The 18435-nt window shown below is 39.3% G+C and overlaps 1 protein-coding gene across 1 annotated transcript; it reads right to left on the bottom strand.

The window, feature by feature from the left end:
* Positions 1-255: 255 nt before the first annotated feature.
* On the bottom strand, positions 256-18177 carry LOC108991521 (somatic embryogenesis receptor kinase 2). Its single transcript, XM_018965797.2, has 11 exons — positions 17638-18177; positions 16715-16847; positions 16528-16599; positions 13829-13972; positions 13081-13152; positions 12892-12963; positions 12692-12804; positions 2596-2727; positions 2178-2519; positions 1435-1829; positions 256-788 (listed from the first exon to the last, which is right to left on the bottom strand). The coding sequence occupies exons 1-11, from the start codon at positions 17723-17725 to the stop codon at positions 474-476; spliced, it is 1878 nt and encodes a 625-aa protein (XP_018821342.1). The 5' UTR covers positions 17726-18177; the 3' UTR covers positions 256-473.
* Positions 18178-18435: the final 258 nt, after the last annotated feature.

The raw sequence follows: 18435 nt of genomic DNA on the forward strand, positions 1-18435 counted from the left end.
GACGATTGTTAATGAGCTTCGTTACCTTAGCTTCAGACTGGGGAGTTTATAAATTCTTGGTTTGGTCAAAGATTCCAGCCTGAAACGATCCACTGGAATTTCATTTCTTTCAAGTTTCAACCCCAATTGCGGGCGTAAATGCTTCAGTGGGCCATTGGAAGAGTTCCAGTGGGAAGGTTTTCTAACACTACTTTCCCTCCCAAATCATTAATCAAATTAGAAACCGCGTGCATAAACATGACAGCGCACAAAAGATCAAACTGCCGCAGCTTCATCTAACCCAAAATCATCAAAGCTTCGTCGAACTGCAGCAAATGATACACATTGCACCTCGGCAAAGCTGACTCGTATGCACAAATGTAATGAATACAATGCAGAGTGGACTTACAGGAGACATCATCAGAAAATTGTCATTAAGCGGGGAAAAAAAAAAAATTTATATGATTTCTTTCTTTACTTCTACTGAGCCAGGGTCACCTTGGACCTGATAACTCAACAGCATGTAGATTTTCTGTGGAGTCAACAATCCAATCAGAGCTAGGGTGAGGAGCAAGTTCTACGTCCTGGCGGAGAACTTCTACCTTTTGCCACTCATCCCATCTCTCCGCCAACCCATCGCCTTCGAGCATTCTCACCACGTCTGACATCTTCGGCCGGTCCATTGGAGAACCTTGCGTACAAAGCAGTGCAACCTGGATTAGCTGCTCTACTTCCGCTTCTATGTAATTTTTCTGAAGATCAGGATCAACCAACATTTCAAGTTTCTTTTCTTTCAAAAGTCCTTTCACCTGAAAATTGCACAGTTCTATTAGATGTCGAAAATATTGATTACCATTGAGCACTTTTAAGCCCATGAAACAAATAACAAATATTTCATTGTTTTCTCCTGTTTGTCTTAGAAAAGAGTAAGAGCTATGCAAGGTGCAGCAGGCTTAAAAGGGAAAGAAACAAATACCACATAAACAAGTATAAACAAGGCACTTATCAAAAAAAAGTATAAACAAGGCTTTCAAAACTGGATGATCTTGATTACAAGCATTCGTTCAACCCTTGGGGATCTAATTCTCACAACACAAAGGGGTGCCAAGAGCTCTGAAGCCTTTTTTTAACCAGTCAGATGCTTTTTGTGGGAAAAAAAAGGAAACATAATAACCTTCATATCCATCAGCCAAAAGAATTTGCAACCTATGAACTTGACCTATATCACCAGACAGTATTAATCTACCCAAAGCTTGCTACAAAACGTCCTTTTGTTTCTAAAAGTACATGACAAATGCAAACATCAAGAGTCAAGTTTTACCTATTGGGTTTCCACACGAACTTTCTCCTAGGTCCAAGAGAAAGTTGTCACATAGGTGTCAGCTAATGAAAATAAAATGGCAGAGGAAAGTGAATTGAACCAATAAGCATTGGTTAGGTGATAGAAGCACATACCCAATCAAGCAACATGACGTCGTCGTCATTTGCAAGCCGAGCAAGGTCAAAAGCCCTCTGCCCAGTGATTAGCTCTAGAAGCATGATCCCATACCCAAAAACATCAGTCTTCTCAGAAGACTTCCCTGTAGATAGGTACTCTGGAGCTATATGCCCAATTGTCCCCCGTACAGCGGTTGTAACATGGGTATCCTTGTAGTCCATAAGTTTTGCCAACCCAAAGTCCCCAACAACAGCCTCAAACTCCTCGTCCAACAAAATGTTTGCAGCTTTCACATCACGATGTATAATCTTTGGGTCACAATGATCATGTAGATAAGAAAGACCCCTTGCAGATCCCAGTGCAATCAGTTTCCTTGTTGGCCAATCAAGTGGTGGCTGAGATGGTGGGCGTTCTAGAGTAACACATATAACGAGAATATATTAGTTAAAAAAAAACATCATTCCTTCTAGAAAGTTGTTATTGGTTCACACTTTTTTATTGGTAAGCGGTTCACATATAAGTCATTACATACTCTGTTTTTACTATTTTATGAAAAAAAAAAATATAACCCATGTTAAAACATAAAGAAAAAAAAAGCAAGCAGGGGTCCAAAGTTGTAAGCAGATAACAGGCACAAGAATCCCCCATCAATGGGACAAGGGAAAAAGTCCATATAGAAGCAGTAAAAAATTATTGCAAAATTTCAGAAAATATTTTTTTTGATCGGTACAAAATTTCAGAAAATATTAACAAGCTATACCTCTTAAACATGATGCGACGCTTCCATTAGCCATGTAGGGGTAAACAAGTAGCCGCTCAGTTGGTGTCATACAGAATCCTCGTAACCGTAAGAGGTTTCGATGCACAGCCATGCTGATCATCTCAACTTCTGTTTGAAACTGCAGCTCACCACCTGGTGTACGCTCTTCTTTCAGTCTTTTTACAGCCACCAGTGAACCATCTGCCAGGCGTCCTTTGTAAACCTTCCCAAATCCACCTCTACCAAGAATGTTTTTGTTGCTAAAACTATCCGTTGCAACTTGTAATTCTCGCAGTGAAAACCTTTTAAGCTGCCCCAGATGGACTTCTGGATCCTCCTCGGCTGTAACAGATGTAAGAAGTGATAATCTATCCAGCAAACAAGTTAAACAGACCCATCATTTATTTATATAACTAACCAGGTACATCAAAGAAAAACTCTTGAGGTTTCCTTCGACGCCACCATGCAAATGCAATTGCAGGTGCAGCAAACAGTAAAGCAGCACCTGCAGCAACTCCTCCAGCAATCGCCCCAGTGGCACTATTACCACCTGAAATGTGACGAAAAGGAAAAATTAGAACACTTAGATATGTCGTCTCCACTTCTGATATGGCCCCATGTACATGGTAACAACCTAAAACATAAGCATGATCAAAAGCATGCCTCAAACATAGATGTGATCCACTGAAAATTACCTAGGTTAATAGAATGAGTTACTTGTCAATGCATTAAGAAATGATTTGGAGTCAGAGTTCATCTCAATTTTAACTGAAGTAATTAAAAAGAAAAAATGGCACCAAGGTACTAAAAAATCAATAGCATTGAAAAAAAAAAACAAGAAGAGATCAGACTATGCAAGATGCAATGCAATTGACCTGCAAATAGAGAACCAAAATGAACATCGCCTCTGATTGTGATATGCATTTGCTCAGCAGAAGAAAATAAAACTTCAAAAACTTAAAAAAAAAAAAAAAAAAAAGAAGAAGCAAAATTCTTGATTGCTATATAATATATGAAAAATCAACTAAAGACTACTGCTTAAATAAATTTCAAATGGACATTGAAAATGATATATCAATGGAAAGCACATGAAAAATCATCTACGGGCCAAACTTGGACAGCAAGAGAAGTATGTTATGGGAAGAATTAGCTGGTGGTAATTATCATGGTGTATAGGTGGTGACTTTAATGTTGTAAGATTTCCAAGTGAACACTCAGAAAATAGTAGAATGCGACCAGCAATGACAGAATTTTCAGAATTTATTTTCGACTTGAATCTGGTGGACATACCTCTCATGGGAGGGGCATTCAAGTAGTTAAATAATCATAATTGGTCTAGATTGGACAGATTTTTAGTATCCTCGGATTGGGAAGCTCAGTATTCAAAAGTATGTCAAAAGAGGTTGTCTTGTCTGTGCTTGGATCATTTTCTTATTTTGCTTGATTGTGGTGGTATCCAAGGAGGGTTTCGGTATTTTAAATTCGAAAACATGTGGTTGAAGACTGAAGGTTTTGTGAACAGGGTTCGGCAACGGTAGTCCTCATATCAGTTTGATGGAACCCCTAGTTTCATTCTTGCAGATAAACTGAAAGCTTTAAAAATTGACTTGAAGATTTGGAACACACTCTTTTGGCAATATAGGGGAACAAAAGAAGTCCATATTGGAAGAGCTTTAGGAGCTAGAGAGGACACAGGAGGGCCGGGTTCTTTCCTTAGAAGAAATTTCTCAAAAGTCAGAGGTGGTTACCGGTTACTGAGTTTTTAGTTACTGGTTACTAAATTAGAGAGGGTTATTTTGCTGGAAGAGATTTCATGGTACCAAAAATCTAAAGTTTTGTGGTTGAAAGAAGGGGATCGAAGTACAAAATTCTTTCATAGAATGGCCAATTCTCACAGGAGAACCAACATTATAGAGATGCTGAATATAGAGGGTGCAACATGTACCGAGGCCCCTGTAATTAGAGATCATGTTGTTGATTTTTTTTAACATTTGCATATAGAACAAATGGGGTGGCGGCCCAAGATGTCTTGAGGTTGGAGAGGCCTTTCGAGGAGATGAAGGTTCATGATGTGGTGAGGAAAATGGCCAAAGACAAAGCACCTGGGTTGGATAGATTTTCTATGAGATTCTTCCATACTTGTTAGGAAGTGGTGAAGGAGGACTTAATGAAGGTGTTTCAGGAGCTGTTCATGGCTGGAAAATTTGAAAAAAGCCTTAACGCCACATTCATAGCACTAATTCCTAAGAAGATTGGAGCATCGGATGTCAAAGATTTTCGGCCCATTAGTCTTGTGAGTGGGGTGTATAAGATCATCTCTAATGTACTTGCAAACCGATTAGGGGAGGTGTTGGGGAAGATTATAACAAAACGCATTTGTCCGAGGAAGGTAAATCCTAGATTTAGGTTACGTTTGGATAGTGTGATGATCTCAGATATTCTGTGAATAATAGTAAAAAAGTAATAATAAAATATTAAATAGTACTAAATAGTACTAAAAAGAAATGAAAAATAGGTGAAAAATAATGATAAAATAATGAATAGTAACAATTTTCTTTGGCTGAATACCTCTTGTTCCTTCTCATTCATTAAATAGCAACAAATAGATTACATAGATCAAAAATTCTAAATCTGACTTCCTATCCTAAAGGGATTCAAATCTTGGATAAGATATGTTTCCTATACTTATCTACCCAATCTAAATATTCAAATTATAAATCCTATACAGCTGTACAAATCTGTCTATACCCGAAATACATAGATAAAACATAGGAATTAATTCAAATAAATATAATCCACTAATAAATACTAGTGGAGTATTCTCAGAATACTCTAGTACCCAAATGGAGCCTTTAGTCCTCATTGCCAATGAGTGTCTAGATAGTAGACAAAAATTTGGTAACTCGGGGATTCTATGTAAGTTAGATATGAAGAAGACATATGATCATGTTAATTGGGATTTCCTACTCTACTTGCTTGGGAGGTGTGGGCTTGGGGAGAGATGGTGCTCATGGATTAGAAGGTGCATATCAACAGCGAGATTCTCTGTGCTAGTAAATGGTAAATGGTAGTCCAATTGGCTTCTTCAATAGTTTTTGAGGTCTGAGACAAGGAAATCCACTGTCCCCACTCCTCTTTGTCATTATTATGGAGGCACTGGGCAAAATGACTTCGGTGTTGGTTTGTAGTGGTTTCATGGCTGGATTCTCAATTGGTGACCCCTCTAAAAGTATTATTAACATTTTTCATTTGTTATTTGCAGATGATACGCTTATATTCTGTGAGGCAGAACAAAACCAATTGCGGGCACTGAGGGCACTCCTACTTTGCTTTGAAGCAGCATCGGGTTTGAAAGTAGACCTTGAAAAATTAGAATTAGTGTTAGTTGGTAATGCTCGTAATATTAGACAACTAGCTAATACTCTTGGATGCAAGGTGTTTGCCCTACCTACCTGGGTTTACCATTGGGGGCTGCCTCAAGGACTGTAACAATATGGGATACAGTGATCGAGAAAATCGAATGTAGATTGGCTGGTTGGAAGAGACTGTATTTGTCGAAAGGGGGCATGATCACTTTAATCAAAAGTACTCTCTCTCTAATCTACCAACGTATTTTTTTTTTTTTTTTAATCTCTATTCCCAATTCTAGCATGTGGCAATCCGGATTGAGAAACTATATAGAGACTTTGGAGTGGCATGGGGGATGACTTTAAATTCCATCTAGTCAAATGGACTACGGTATGTTTTCCACTTCCCTTGGGTGGGTTGGGTATTAGAAATCTAAAGATTTTCAATAGGGTATTACTTGGGAAATAGTTGTGATGATATAACACGGAACCAGAAGCTCTATGGAAGTCGGTGATTGATTATAAATATGAAAGGGGGGGGGGGGGTTGGTGTAGCAGAGAGGTAAATGGGCCTCATGGAGTGGGATTTGAAAGCATATTAATTGGGGATGAGAGGTGTTTTCTTGTCATACTAGACTTGTGTTGGGAGATGGTTTTAGAATAAAATTCTGGAGCGATATATGGTGTGGAAATAATACACTAAAAGATTTATTCCCCTTAGTATTCAGGATTGCATGTAAGAAAAAAGCTTCCGTCGTTGATTTTATGGTGATAGCTACGGATCAAATATAGTGGAACATCATCTTTAGCAGGGCGGCTCAAGACTAGGAAGTTGGTAGTTTAGAGGAGTTCTTCTGACTTTTGTATTTTGTGAGACCAAGCATCCAAGGAAATGACAAGTTGTGGTGGGTACGGGCAGGCAAAGGCACATTTTGGGTTCGATCGTTCTATAAGTCTCTCACGCAAGTGCATAATACTCAGTTTCCATGGAAGAGGATCTAGAAAAATAAGGCGCCCCCCAAAGCGACTTTTTTTGTATGGAAAACTTCACTGGGAAAGATCTTGACGATAGATAATTTCGTGGAGTGATCATAATAGACTAGTGTTGCATGTGCAAGAAGAGTGGTGAATTTATGGATCATCTACTGCATTGTGATGTTGCTAGAGCGTTATGGGTTGCGGTGTTTAACAAATTAGAGTTAGCGTAGGTTATGCCCGCCAGAGTGGAGGTGCTCTTGGCTTGTTGGACAAATCTAGGAGGTGTTCCACAAATCAAAGCAGTGTGGAAAATGGTTCCTATTTGTATTCTATGGTGCTTATGGTAGGAGCGAAATGACAGGACTTTCGAAGACAATGAGAGATCTTTTGAGGATCTTAGATCTTTTTTTGTTAGAATGTTATTCCTTTTTTTTATAAGTAAAATAAGTATATATTCATCCACAACTGTCAATTACAAGAAAAGAAGTTCTAATGCTCCCATCCTAATTAGGTGGGAATATTAGAAACTAAAAACTCATGAAATTCCATGCCATTACAGTACACGGCAATAGCCCAAGTATAAAGGGTCCTAAAGAAGAACATTTTTAGCTCCGCAATTGATCTCTTTGTCTTCAAAAATCCTCTCATTGCGCTCCTGCCACAAGCACCACATAATACAGATAGGAATCATTTTCCAAACCGCTTTGATCTAACGCACTCCTCTAATTGAGGTCCAACAAGCCAAAGCATCCAACACAGTTTTTGGCATAACCCACGCTAAATCCATTCTGTAAAACACCGCATCCCAAATAGTCCTGGCTACCTCGCAATGTAAAAGTAAATGATTCACCGATTCACCCCCTCTTTTACACATACAACACCAGTCTGCTATAATTATGCTTCTTTTTCTTAGATTATCCGTAGTAAGAATCTTCCCCAAAGACGTTGTCCACACAAAGAAAGAAGCTTTTGGAGGAGCCTTATTCTGCCAAAGCTTTCTCCAGGGAAATTGTATGTCAGGAACTTGTGTGAGTACCTTGTAAAATGAGCTAACAGTGAAGACCTCTTTCCTTGTTGGACTCCACCACAAATCATCTGCATGCTGGATATTTGGGTGACAAGAGTACAAAAGACTAAAAAAATCTACAAAACTCACCATCTCCCAGTCTTATGCTGCCCGATAGAAGTTGATATTCCAGTGAATGTTTCTACCTATGACTTCCATTACCTCTGCCACCATGGCATCTTTAGCATTTGCAATCACGAAAAGTGTAGGAAACAAGTCTTCTAGAGTACTATTGGTACACCAAACATCTTTCCAAAATCTGATATTTGAACCTGAACCCAATTGCAATCTTGTATGATGATGGAAAACCACCCATCCTCTTCTAATGTGTTTCCATAGCCCCCTTCCAGCGGCCCCTCGAACTTCTCTAGTACACCAACCCCCTCTAAACCACCGTATTTGTTTTCAATCACAGTCTTCCATAAGGCAGCCGGTTCCTTAATATAACGCCACAACCATTTGCCAAGTAGTGCCCGATTGAACATCCTCAAATTTCTAATACCCAACCCACCATTGGAGATAGGACGACACACAATTTCCCACTTGACTAAATGGAATTTAAACTCCTCACCTAAACCCCCCCACAGAAAGTCTCTCTGTAGCTTCTCAAGGCGACCCGCCACACTTGCCGGTATAAGGAATAAGGATAAGAAGTAAGTGGGTAGATTAGAAAGCGTAATTTTAATAAGCGTAATCCGGCCCCCTTTTGACAAATACATTCTCTTCCAACCTACCAATCTTCTCTCTACTTTCTCGATCACAATATCCCAAATAGAAAGCGCCCTTGAGGCTATACCCAATGGTAATCCCAAATAGCTTATAGGGAGAGACGCTATCTTACAACCCAGTGTACTAGCCAACACCCTCAAATTTTGTACTTCTCCAATAGGCACCAACTCAAATTTTGTACTTCACAGTCCTCAACTGATTTGAATTGGCCTCGCACAAAATAAGCGTATCATCTGCAAACAATAAATGTGAAATGGTAGTGCTACCCCTATTCGGCGATCCAATCTGAAAACCACTAATATAACCATTAGTCACTAAGGCTGAAATCATCCTGCTTAGTGCCTCCATAACAATAACAAAAAGTAATGGAGATAATGGATCCCCTTGTCTCAAACCACGAGAGCTCGGGAAGAAGCCTTATGGACTGCCGTTGATTAACACAGAGAATCTTGCCGTGGAGATACACCATCTGATCCACGACCTCCAGCTTTCTCCAAATCCACACCTACCCAGTAGATATAGAAGAAAATCCCAATTAACATGATCATATGCCTTCTCCATATCTATCTTACACATAAGTCCTGAGCTGCCAGCCTTCAATCTACTGTCCAGGCACTCATTAGCAATTAAAACCGCATCAAGTATCTGTCTACCCTTCACAAAGGCATTTTGAGGCTTAGTAACGATCTGTCCCAAGACCCCACTCAAACGGTTTGCTTGCACTTTAGCAATGATCTTGTATGTACCATTCACTAGACTAATAGGCCGGAAATCGAAAATCTCAAAAGCCCCTACCTTTTTAGGGATTAAAGCAAGGAAAGTGGTATTAAGACTTTTCTCAAATTTACCTACCAAGAAAAACTCCTGAAACACCTTCATAAGATCCACCTTTATCACCTCCCAACAATCTTGATAAAAACCTATGGAGAAACCATCAGGGCCGGGGGCCTTATCTTTTGCCATTTTCTTCACTACATCATAGACCTCTTCCTCTTCAAAAGCCCTTTCCATCCTTGTGACTTCCTCCGATTCAATAGTATCAAAAACCAATCCATTCAAGGTAGGCCTCCACTCCACATGTTCAGTGAGAAGCTCTCCAAAGAAACTTACCACTTAATCTTTTATTACCTCTTCTTCTCTACACTCAACCCCTTCAATTTTCAGCATCTCGATGGTATTATTTCTTCTATGAGAATTTGCAATTTTATGGAAAAACTTTGTGCTCCAATCCCCTTCCTTTAGCCAGAGAGCTCTTGATTTCTGGCGCTACGACATCTCTTCTTGTAGAATTATTCTCTCAAGATCTGCAGCTAGCATAATTTTATGTGCTTGTTCCTCCTCAGTAAGTGGTCTCCCTTCTTGTAGTCTTTCTAACTCCTGTATTTCCTCCCACTTAGTATTTTTATTATCTTCTAAATTGCCAAAAGTTTGTTGGTTCCACATCTTTAAGTCTCTTTTTAACGCTTTCAATTTATTAGCAAAAATGTAGCTGGGTGTACCATCGAAATGGTACGAATTCTACCATTGTTTAACCCTTACCACAAAACCTTCAGACTTCAACCACATATTCTCAAACTTAAAATACCTTTTACCGCTGCGAATACCTCCACAATCTAGCAAAATTGGCCAGTGATCTGAAGCTAGGCGTACCAAACGTGTTTGCCAGATATCAGGAAAATGACCTTCCAACTCAGGTGAAATTAAGAATCAATCCAAACGGGACCAAATCTGATTATTGGACCATGTTGCTACACCCTCAACAAGTGGAAGGTCAATCAAATTCAAGTCGAAAATACACTCCGAGAATTCCAAACTTGCTGGTCTCAATCTTCTACTTTCAGAACATTCACTTTGGAAACGAACCACATTGAAATCCCCTCCAATGCACCAAGGGAGCTCCCACCAACTATACACCCCTACAAGCTCATCCCACAACATTCTTCTGTCTATATCTTGATTAGGCGCATACACTCCTGCAAATGCCCACGAAAAACCATCTGAAACACATTTAAAAGAGCATGCTATCAAATATCTCCCTACATATTCCTCCACTTTCTCCACCACTCTCTTATCCCACATCACCACAATTCCTCCCGATGCCCCTGAAGAGGCCAAGTATACCCAGTCTACATACACATTGCTCCATAAACTCCGCACAATCTTCCTACTAATCATTTTCAGTTTCGTCTCCTGTAAGCACACAATGTCCGCTTTCCACTCACGAATTAAATGCCTAATCCGAAGAAGTTTCTCTACCACGTTGAGACCCCGGACATTCTAAGAAACAATCTTAGGCTTCATTGGGAAACCGTTAGCCCCTTCCCTTTTGCCCTATTCCTACTAGAACTACTTTCCGAATTCATCGACCACATCAATCTTTTCAATTCTCGGCTTTTCTTCGATTCCCCCTTCTTATTTTGGCTATGTCCAGCTTCCATAGCAGTTAACAAAGCTATGAACTGCTCCTCATACCCATCACAAACAATCCCTTCCACATTTTGGATTTCCTTTGCTTTGTGTATAACCCAATTTGAGACTTGATCAGGAAAATAGTAATTCAATGGGGTTGGATTCCCCAATTTATTATTCTGAAAACCTCCCCCCACCGAAAGCTCCTCCAACCCGCAAGCCTCATGGATGAAAAGTTCATCCTCCACGGAGTGCATCAAGTCATCCAAATCATTCTCCTCCTCAGCCACCTCAAACTCCTCCAAGTGATTCACAGATAGGTCCACTGGAGTCGAAAACAACCCACCTCCCTTCATCGGCAGTTTCTGTCCCTCGTTTGGCAGAGAAGAGCGAGCCTCGAAACCCACCAACGCCTGATGCGCACTGAACGCCGGCGACACCTCATCGGCGGCATCCTCTGCCACCGTCGGTGCCGTCTGTGCTACCGTCGGCTGACCCAACGCCGTTGGTTGGCTATCTGGCACAAACCCGAGGCTGTGCAACTCGGGTGGAAATTTGTTTTGGCTCGCATCCGACGTATCGGGTTGGGCTGACCCGAGTCTAGATTGTGACCTGGGTTGAGACGGCCCAGAAGACCCAATAGGCCTAGAAGGCCCTGCCCCATCAGCCCGTAGTAAATTGAACTTGGGCCGCGACGGCCCACTCTTCTTTCTCCACACAGCCCAACCCTTATATGTTTTTAATTTCTCCTGGGCCTTATTCTGTGTGTTTCCCGGCCCATGATCCATAACTTTGGATTTCCCTTTATGAACCCCCGTGTCCTCCATTGCACTTAAATGAACCAGCAAACTCCACTATTACAACCACGTCCCTCTGCAGAGAACGCAGCTGCCCCTGCATTTCCATCAATCTCCTTCTGACTTCCCACGACTCCTGACACACAGAATGGCTCGACACACCACATTGATTCAACATTCCTTCCTGATGCCATGGCCCTTGTCCTCTATCTGCAACTCTCTTACCACCATCTCGCATGTTCGCACCGCCATTGCACAAGTTCACACCACCATCACGCAGGTTAGCATTCATGGACAAAGCCTCCTTATACGACCGTTCTTGATGTCTCAATGCCCCAGACCCGAGACTCCGAAACCCTCCTCCATTCAAACCACCCACTTTCAAGCCATCCTTCCCTTTCTCTCTCAGCGTCTCCCTCATCTTCCTCCATCCCCATCCATTCTCACCCTCAGGAATGCAATAGCATTCCTCCTCCCCCCCTGGTTATACTCTGATACTTCAATAAATCTCCCTCTCCTATTAACACAACGTTGTGCTATAATATTGCAATATCCATTCCTTGTTTCCGAATAAACCTCATTTTTCCCCTTGCTTAAACACTCCTCGAGTACCTTCACAAGCCACTAGATTGAAGAGAAACCCAGCACCACCGAATGCTCTGTTTTCCATCTTCTCTCTATTACTCGCATACCACCATCTCCAAGTTTTGACAAAATAAAACATTTGGATTCAATCACCACTTCTATAAATTGGCCCCTCATAATCTTGGACCTTACAGTAATCACTGAAATATTCTTACGCCATTAACAAAACACCAACGAAGAAAAACCAAAGACGTAGTATTTCGCATGTGTACGGAGAGAAAAGTGTTTTAGGAGAGAGAAGAAACTTAACTGACCAAAAAAGAATAGAATGTTATTCCTATGAGCCATAGCTATAGATTTTAATGGTTTAGACCTACATGATTTTCTTGTTTCCTTTTCTTCATCCTAGATAGGTGTTTCCTCTTGTATACCATCTTGTGTACTTGGGCTATGCCTATTTTATTAATACAATTGTTTACTTAAACAGAAAAATATTAAAAAAAAAAATCGCAATCACGGCCTCCAAATGTGGGAATACTCAGAAACATATAGCAATGAGCATCATTGTAGCTCCAAAATCATAATGAGCAGCAATAAGATCACCTGGGGCAGAAATTGGAGGCGGTGGTACGAAAGGAGGAGGGGGAGAAAATGGAGGAGAGCCTGGGCAAGGGTGTCCAGTAACTGGGCCACATAGACCTTGGTTGTTAGCAAAACTGAAAATAGGAAAACAACCTATCAGCATAATCTTCAAAATCAATGTCAGTGGAGATAATTACAGTTAACATAATTAGCAAGGAAACCTGATGGGAGTGAATAATGAAAAGGATCCATTGTCTGGAACTGGTCCAGAGAGTTGGTTATTAGAGAGATCCCTGCATTCAGGAAATGCAATGTGGTAACATCGAATTCTTGTAATCAGATAATGCCCCCACACACGCACACTATTGATGAAGAGAGAAACTGAATATTGAGATTATCTTGACACTCACAGCACTTGTAGTGACGAGATATTCGTCAGTGACATAGGGATTGGACCCACTAGGCTGTTGTTGTTAAGCCGACTATCCTCACACAAACATTACAAGAAAACACAATGTTAAGATCTGAATAAATCAACGGATACCACTCAAATCAGAATCAAAATGATCAGGAATCATTACACATCAAAAGGACGTATCCAGAAACCTAAATAACCCATTTGTTTTGATATATTAGTGCAACGTGGAATACATATGGAAGTCAAACTTGTGTTCTCCCATTTGGTTGCCAAGAGTCCACAGATTCTGGCAATTCAGGAATTGTTTATATAAAAAAAAAAAGTTCTATAAAATCAAGAACTAGGCATAACCCAAGAATTCCGGTAATTCAGGAATTCAGCCAATAAAATATGTTCGCACTTTACTACCCAAGAATATTTCATCAAGACATATTGCATCAAAACCCTAGTTTTGATCTTAAACATGAAGAATAGAAGGTTTATTTGTTCTAGTATGTAACTTTCTAAATCTTTGTTTCTCAATGTGCTCATTGCAGTTCTTGGACCCCTTAGACTCCTTGTTAGGCCTCAGGATTCCCCAGTAAATTGACTTGGGCCTTTCTTTCAAAGAGAATTCTCTACTTATCTACAGGCCCAACTCTAGACAACATGATATGAAAAATACAAAAATGACACAATATGAGACTATTTTACAAGTATGCCCACAATATTTGAAGAAAATCAAGTATGAGTATACTCACAGGAACCTCAGTTTTGACAGCCTGCCCAATGTGTCTGGGATGGGACCAGTAAAACTGTTCAAGTAAAGATCCAAGCTCACCAAGCTAGTAAGATTCCCCAGGTCACTGGGAACCTGTCCGCTTATATTATTACTGTAAAGCTCCCTGTCATAGAAAGAGGATAAATGACTTGCACAAAATAATAAGGTTTTAAATAGTACTTGATGTCAAAAATAACAAATCATAAGCTTAGCAACTGGGTAAATCTTTATGAACTTAGTTCAACTCAGAACTTAAAGTTACCCAAAGTGTCACTTAGCTATAATTTGCACTATGAGGATGCCCATCTGGCCGGTTAGATGGGATACAGCTCTAAATAAATTTTTCACATTTTACTTATAAAAAAAAAAAATTTCACAAGTACTTAAAGTGATAAAAGGAATGCAAACCTAACAATTTTCTTTGGAAATCTGTGCCAGTGTAAAACAAGACACTGTATATTCTAATTAAATCTTTGATTAAACCACGTGCCCCAACGCTTGTGCAGGCCCCCCCTAAGAATCCACCCACTTGATTTTTTCTAGTCTCTTGGTGATACTAATCGGCGAAGGAAATAAATAAAAAAGAAGAGAAATACTAAGTTGAAAGGTTGTATACAGTGTTCTAGATTAGTGCGAGCCCCTTCTGATAAGTTTCTCCAAGTTTGTGAACCTTTTTTTCCCATCCTTTATCAATCCATCCCAAATGGCCCTATGCTTAAGGGAAGAAACTACAGGTAGCCTGAAGCATTTTGCAGAAAGATAAGACTCCTACAGCAAAGAATATTAACTAATTCCTAATCTTTCAATTGCCTAAGAAAACAAACTCAAATTTACCTGCATTTACCTTAAAACCCCAAACTGCTTCAAAGAAGAGAATTACATACATATATATATATATATATTTTATGGGGAAACATAACATTATTAATATGAATGACTAGGCATTGCCCGAGCACACAGGGAGTATACAAAAGAAAACATCTAATGACATTCTAGGAACCTGAAAAAGAAACAAGAAAAATCATGGAAACACAAAACACACACACACACACACACACATATTTAAGTAAAACTACACATCAAAAATTGAAGTTGAATAGAATCCATTCCACAAAAAATTCAGGTATCATCAGAAGAATGGAATCACCTATGTCATAGTTAAACTAAATTATACATTTAAACTTCTCTCCTGATGTGAGTGTGTGCGTTTTTACAAAAAAGTCAGAGAGAGAGTTGATTATTAACTTTTGGTGGCAAGATAATTGACTAAAAACTACCTTACAGTTTGCCCAATCAGTGGTAGGAAAGTCTACACCACCAATTGCTTGTGATAAATTTTTTTTATAAGTAATAAACCGATTGCTTGAGATAATTACAAGGAACTCTGCACCACCTTATAATCAATACCCTTCATAGGAGTGACCGAGCTGAAAAGCCTATGATTTTTTATGTATTTATTATCCATGCTGCTTCATAACTACAATCATAACAATTACAGTAATTTGGAATGTTGTTCCCTTATGTGCAGTGTGGACAATCTGGACTGAGGAGGACTTTTCAAAATCTTGAATTGCTCAACAAGTAATAGTATTTAATTTCGAGATCACTGTAGGATTGGATGATTACTTTTTTTTTTTTATATAAGTAAGATTGGATGATTACTATAACGATTTTTTTTTAACATTTCTAATGAAATCGTTTAAAAGTAGCTGGAGTGTGTTCGGGAATTGGTGGTGGGATAGGCTTGAGTGCAAAATCTAGTTTGGTGGGATAGGCTTGGTGCACTGGTGGTGGTTTGGGGCAGGCGCGTCTTTGGGCTTGGGCTTGGGCTAGGGCTAGGGCTTTGTTAGGTTCATTTTCCTAGATGGGTTTATCCTTTTTTTCTTTTGCATACCAACTAGGTGTTTTCTCTTGTATACATCTAGTGTACTTGGCTAGGCCTATTGACATTAATAAATTTTTACTTATATTTTAAAAAAAATAGTTTGATGTACCCCCTGTATATTTCAGCTCCTTTTGAAAAAAGAAAGATATATTTTCTTAGAGAACACATATTTTTTTTTTTTATTGGTACCGGGTGTCCGGAAATAACGTCCTGACTAATCTTGGGGGTGCACATGGCCCTCGGTAAGGAGTTTCCCGCAAGTGCACCTCGGGTAATTCAAGTAAAAAATCCCACAGTCTGATAGCCCCTAGAGATTGTTTGCACCCAATGGGATTCGAACCTTGGACCTTGGAGGGAGCATACCACTAAGGCCAAGGTCTTTACCACTTGAGCCAACCCCTAGAGGTTAAGAGAACATATATACATACATTCACGTTGAATGTTGGGACCAAGGAAAGCTCCAAAGATTAAGCTGGTCAAAAGAAATTGTCACTGCATCTTTAAGTATTTTCCACTTTTTTTAATTTTTCTCAAAACACTAGGTCGTTCATATGCTGTCCTATCTTCATATCTCTTAAAATTCCTTAGCATGATAGCTTCTATAGTTTTGTGTATATGCACGCCATTCCTTTACCATATTCCCCCAGTATGAACAATACTAGGAAGAAAGAAAATTCCCATGCTGTAAAACTTGCAAGAACAACAAAAGTAATGCAATTCAGTATTAAAGAACCACTTGAAAAAACAAAAACAAGAACATCTTTATAATTTTGAAGCAACCAAGCATGACATACAAATACTGTAGATTCCTGAGCTGGCCAAGCTGCGGAACAAGTTGACCAGATAATGCTGCATTTCCAAGATCACTGTGATAACACATTAAAATAAGTGTCAGAAAAAGTGCCTGTTCCAAACGTGATACAAAACAAGTGTAACAACATATGCATGCACTTAAAAGACACGAAAGGGCAAACGAAGTACACTCTGATGACACTATTATCATTGTTGCAGGTGACATGAAACCATGTGCAAGGGTTAACAAGGGTAGGATCCCAACTCTGCAGGACATTGTTAGGGTCCTCTAAGCTGGTCCTTAGGCTGTGTAAAGCGTCACCTGCCAATATGCAAGCAAACACAATTAGATGCTGACTATAGATGAATTTTTTTAAAAAGATGTGGAAAAAGTAAACTCATCGCCAATTGCCACAAAGAAACCACATCTCTTAAACAAGTCATAATTTAGATGAATGCTGACCAAAGTAAATACATTAACACCTACAGATTACAGCAGAGATAAGTTTCTCAACTTCTAGATAACTACAACTGAATTATGCCTTCTCTTCTTATGAATAAGAATTCTTGATTACCTATCAAAAAAAGATAACTGAAACTGAATGGGAAAAAGAGTGAGCCTCAGTTAAATTAGTGGATCCCTGTTGATCATTAATAGATAAAAATGACAGAGAATTCCATTTGAATCAAATAGTTGGTTTTATGGCCTTCTTAAGAAGGGTAAAGCTACTCAAATTGTCTAACAGTGCCATTTATCTCACTGTATCATCCACTCTCATTATTCAACGTACACAAATATATGGGGCTACTATGAACCATACCCGAAAATCAGCACCCATGTACTCCAAGTTTAAGTAAAAACTCGGTTGCACAAGCAATTAATGAAAGAAGAGGAAAATCTAACTTCGCAGGAAGTATCATCAATATCCATTATCGCACTGTGCGAAACTAAACTTAGTCAAACGTCCCCACCTCAACTTGCATGAAAAAAGTCTTTCATTTTCCAAATTTAGCAAAACCCAGTTCCAAAATCCGACAAATATCGTAAAAGTAAATATCAAAGCATAAGAAAAACACCAAACGAACAAAAGAGAAGTATATCCAAAACAGACCTTCCATGTTAGCTGAAATTAAGCATAATGGACGAGCCAATAGGATCAACCACAGCAAAACAGAAACCCCAATAGCTTTCGCTTCCATCTCTGTCACTAAATTGCTCTCAGATCCAAATAATATCCCACACCCACCAAACTCACCATCACAAATAACCCCTACAAAATCCCTTGCACCCAAATCTTACATAAAAACGTCCAACATTGTAACCTTTTCCCAAACAAAAGAAAAATAAAAACCAAAGTTACACGCACAAAGACTCGTAATCAATAGCTCGATCTCGTCCCAAATGCCCAACAGAGTGCCCAAAAGACCAACAACCCATTAACATTAACACACTAAAAAGGTTATAAAAAAAATTTGAAAGATTTTAAGACATTTTCTGCTCTACTTTTTTATAGAACTTCCCCTTTTTGCTCTCTCTCCCGGAGAGTGTTGAGTGATGGTGTGGGATTGTTATCTTTCTTTTTCTTTTTCATTTTCCCTTTTTCTTTTTTTCTTTTGGAAGTGAGGCGTGCACACAGAGGGGGAGAGAGGAGGTGGTGGGGGAGCTGCCCGAAACGGTGCTGTCCTCTGCCCGAACGGTGTCAAAATAACGCGCGCTATACCGTGGAAACCAAAATCTCACCAATTTCACTCTTATTTTATTTTTATTTTATTACAATGAGATGTCATTATCGATTAATTTTTTTGAAAAAATATAATAAAATTTAAGAATAATATAATGTATTCCATTTTATATAGTATAGAAGGGGAGGGTAACACCTAGCATTATTATTTTTTTAATATATATATAT

The sequence above is a fragment of the Juglans regia genome, chromosome 6, assembly GCF_001411555.2.
Source record: "Juglans regia cultivar Chandler chromosome 6, Walnut 2.0, whole genome shotgun sequence".
Lineage (NCBI taxonomy): Eukaryota > Viridiplantae > Streptophyta > Magnoliopsida > Fagales > Juglandaceae > Juglans > Juglans regia.

Coding starts and splice junctions, on each gene's coding strand:
- LOC108991521 (XM_018965797.2), bottom strand. CDS start 17,725: ATGGAAGCGAAAGCTATTGGGGTTTCTGTTTTGCTGTGGTTGATCCTA. Junction 16,848..17,637: donor AATTTCAGCTAACATGGAAG/GTCTGTTTTGGA, acceptor GCATATTGGCAG/GTGACGCTTTACACAGCCTA. Junction 789..1,434: donor ACGTCATGTTGCTTGATTGG/GTATGTGCTTCT, acceptor TGCAATTTTCAG/GTGAAAGGACTTTTGAAAGA.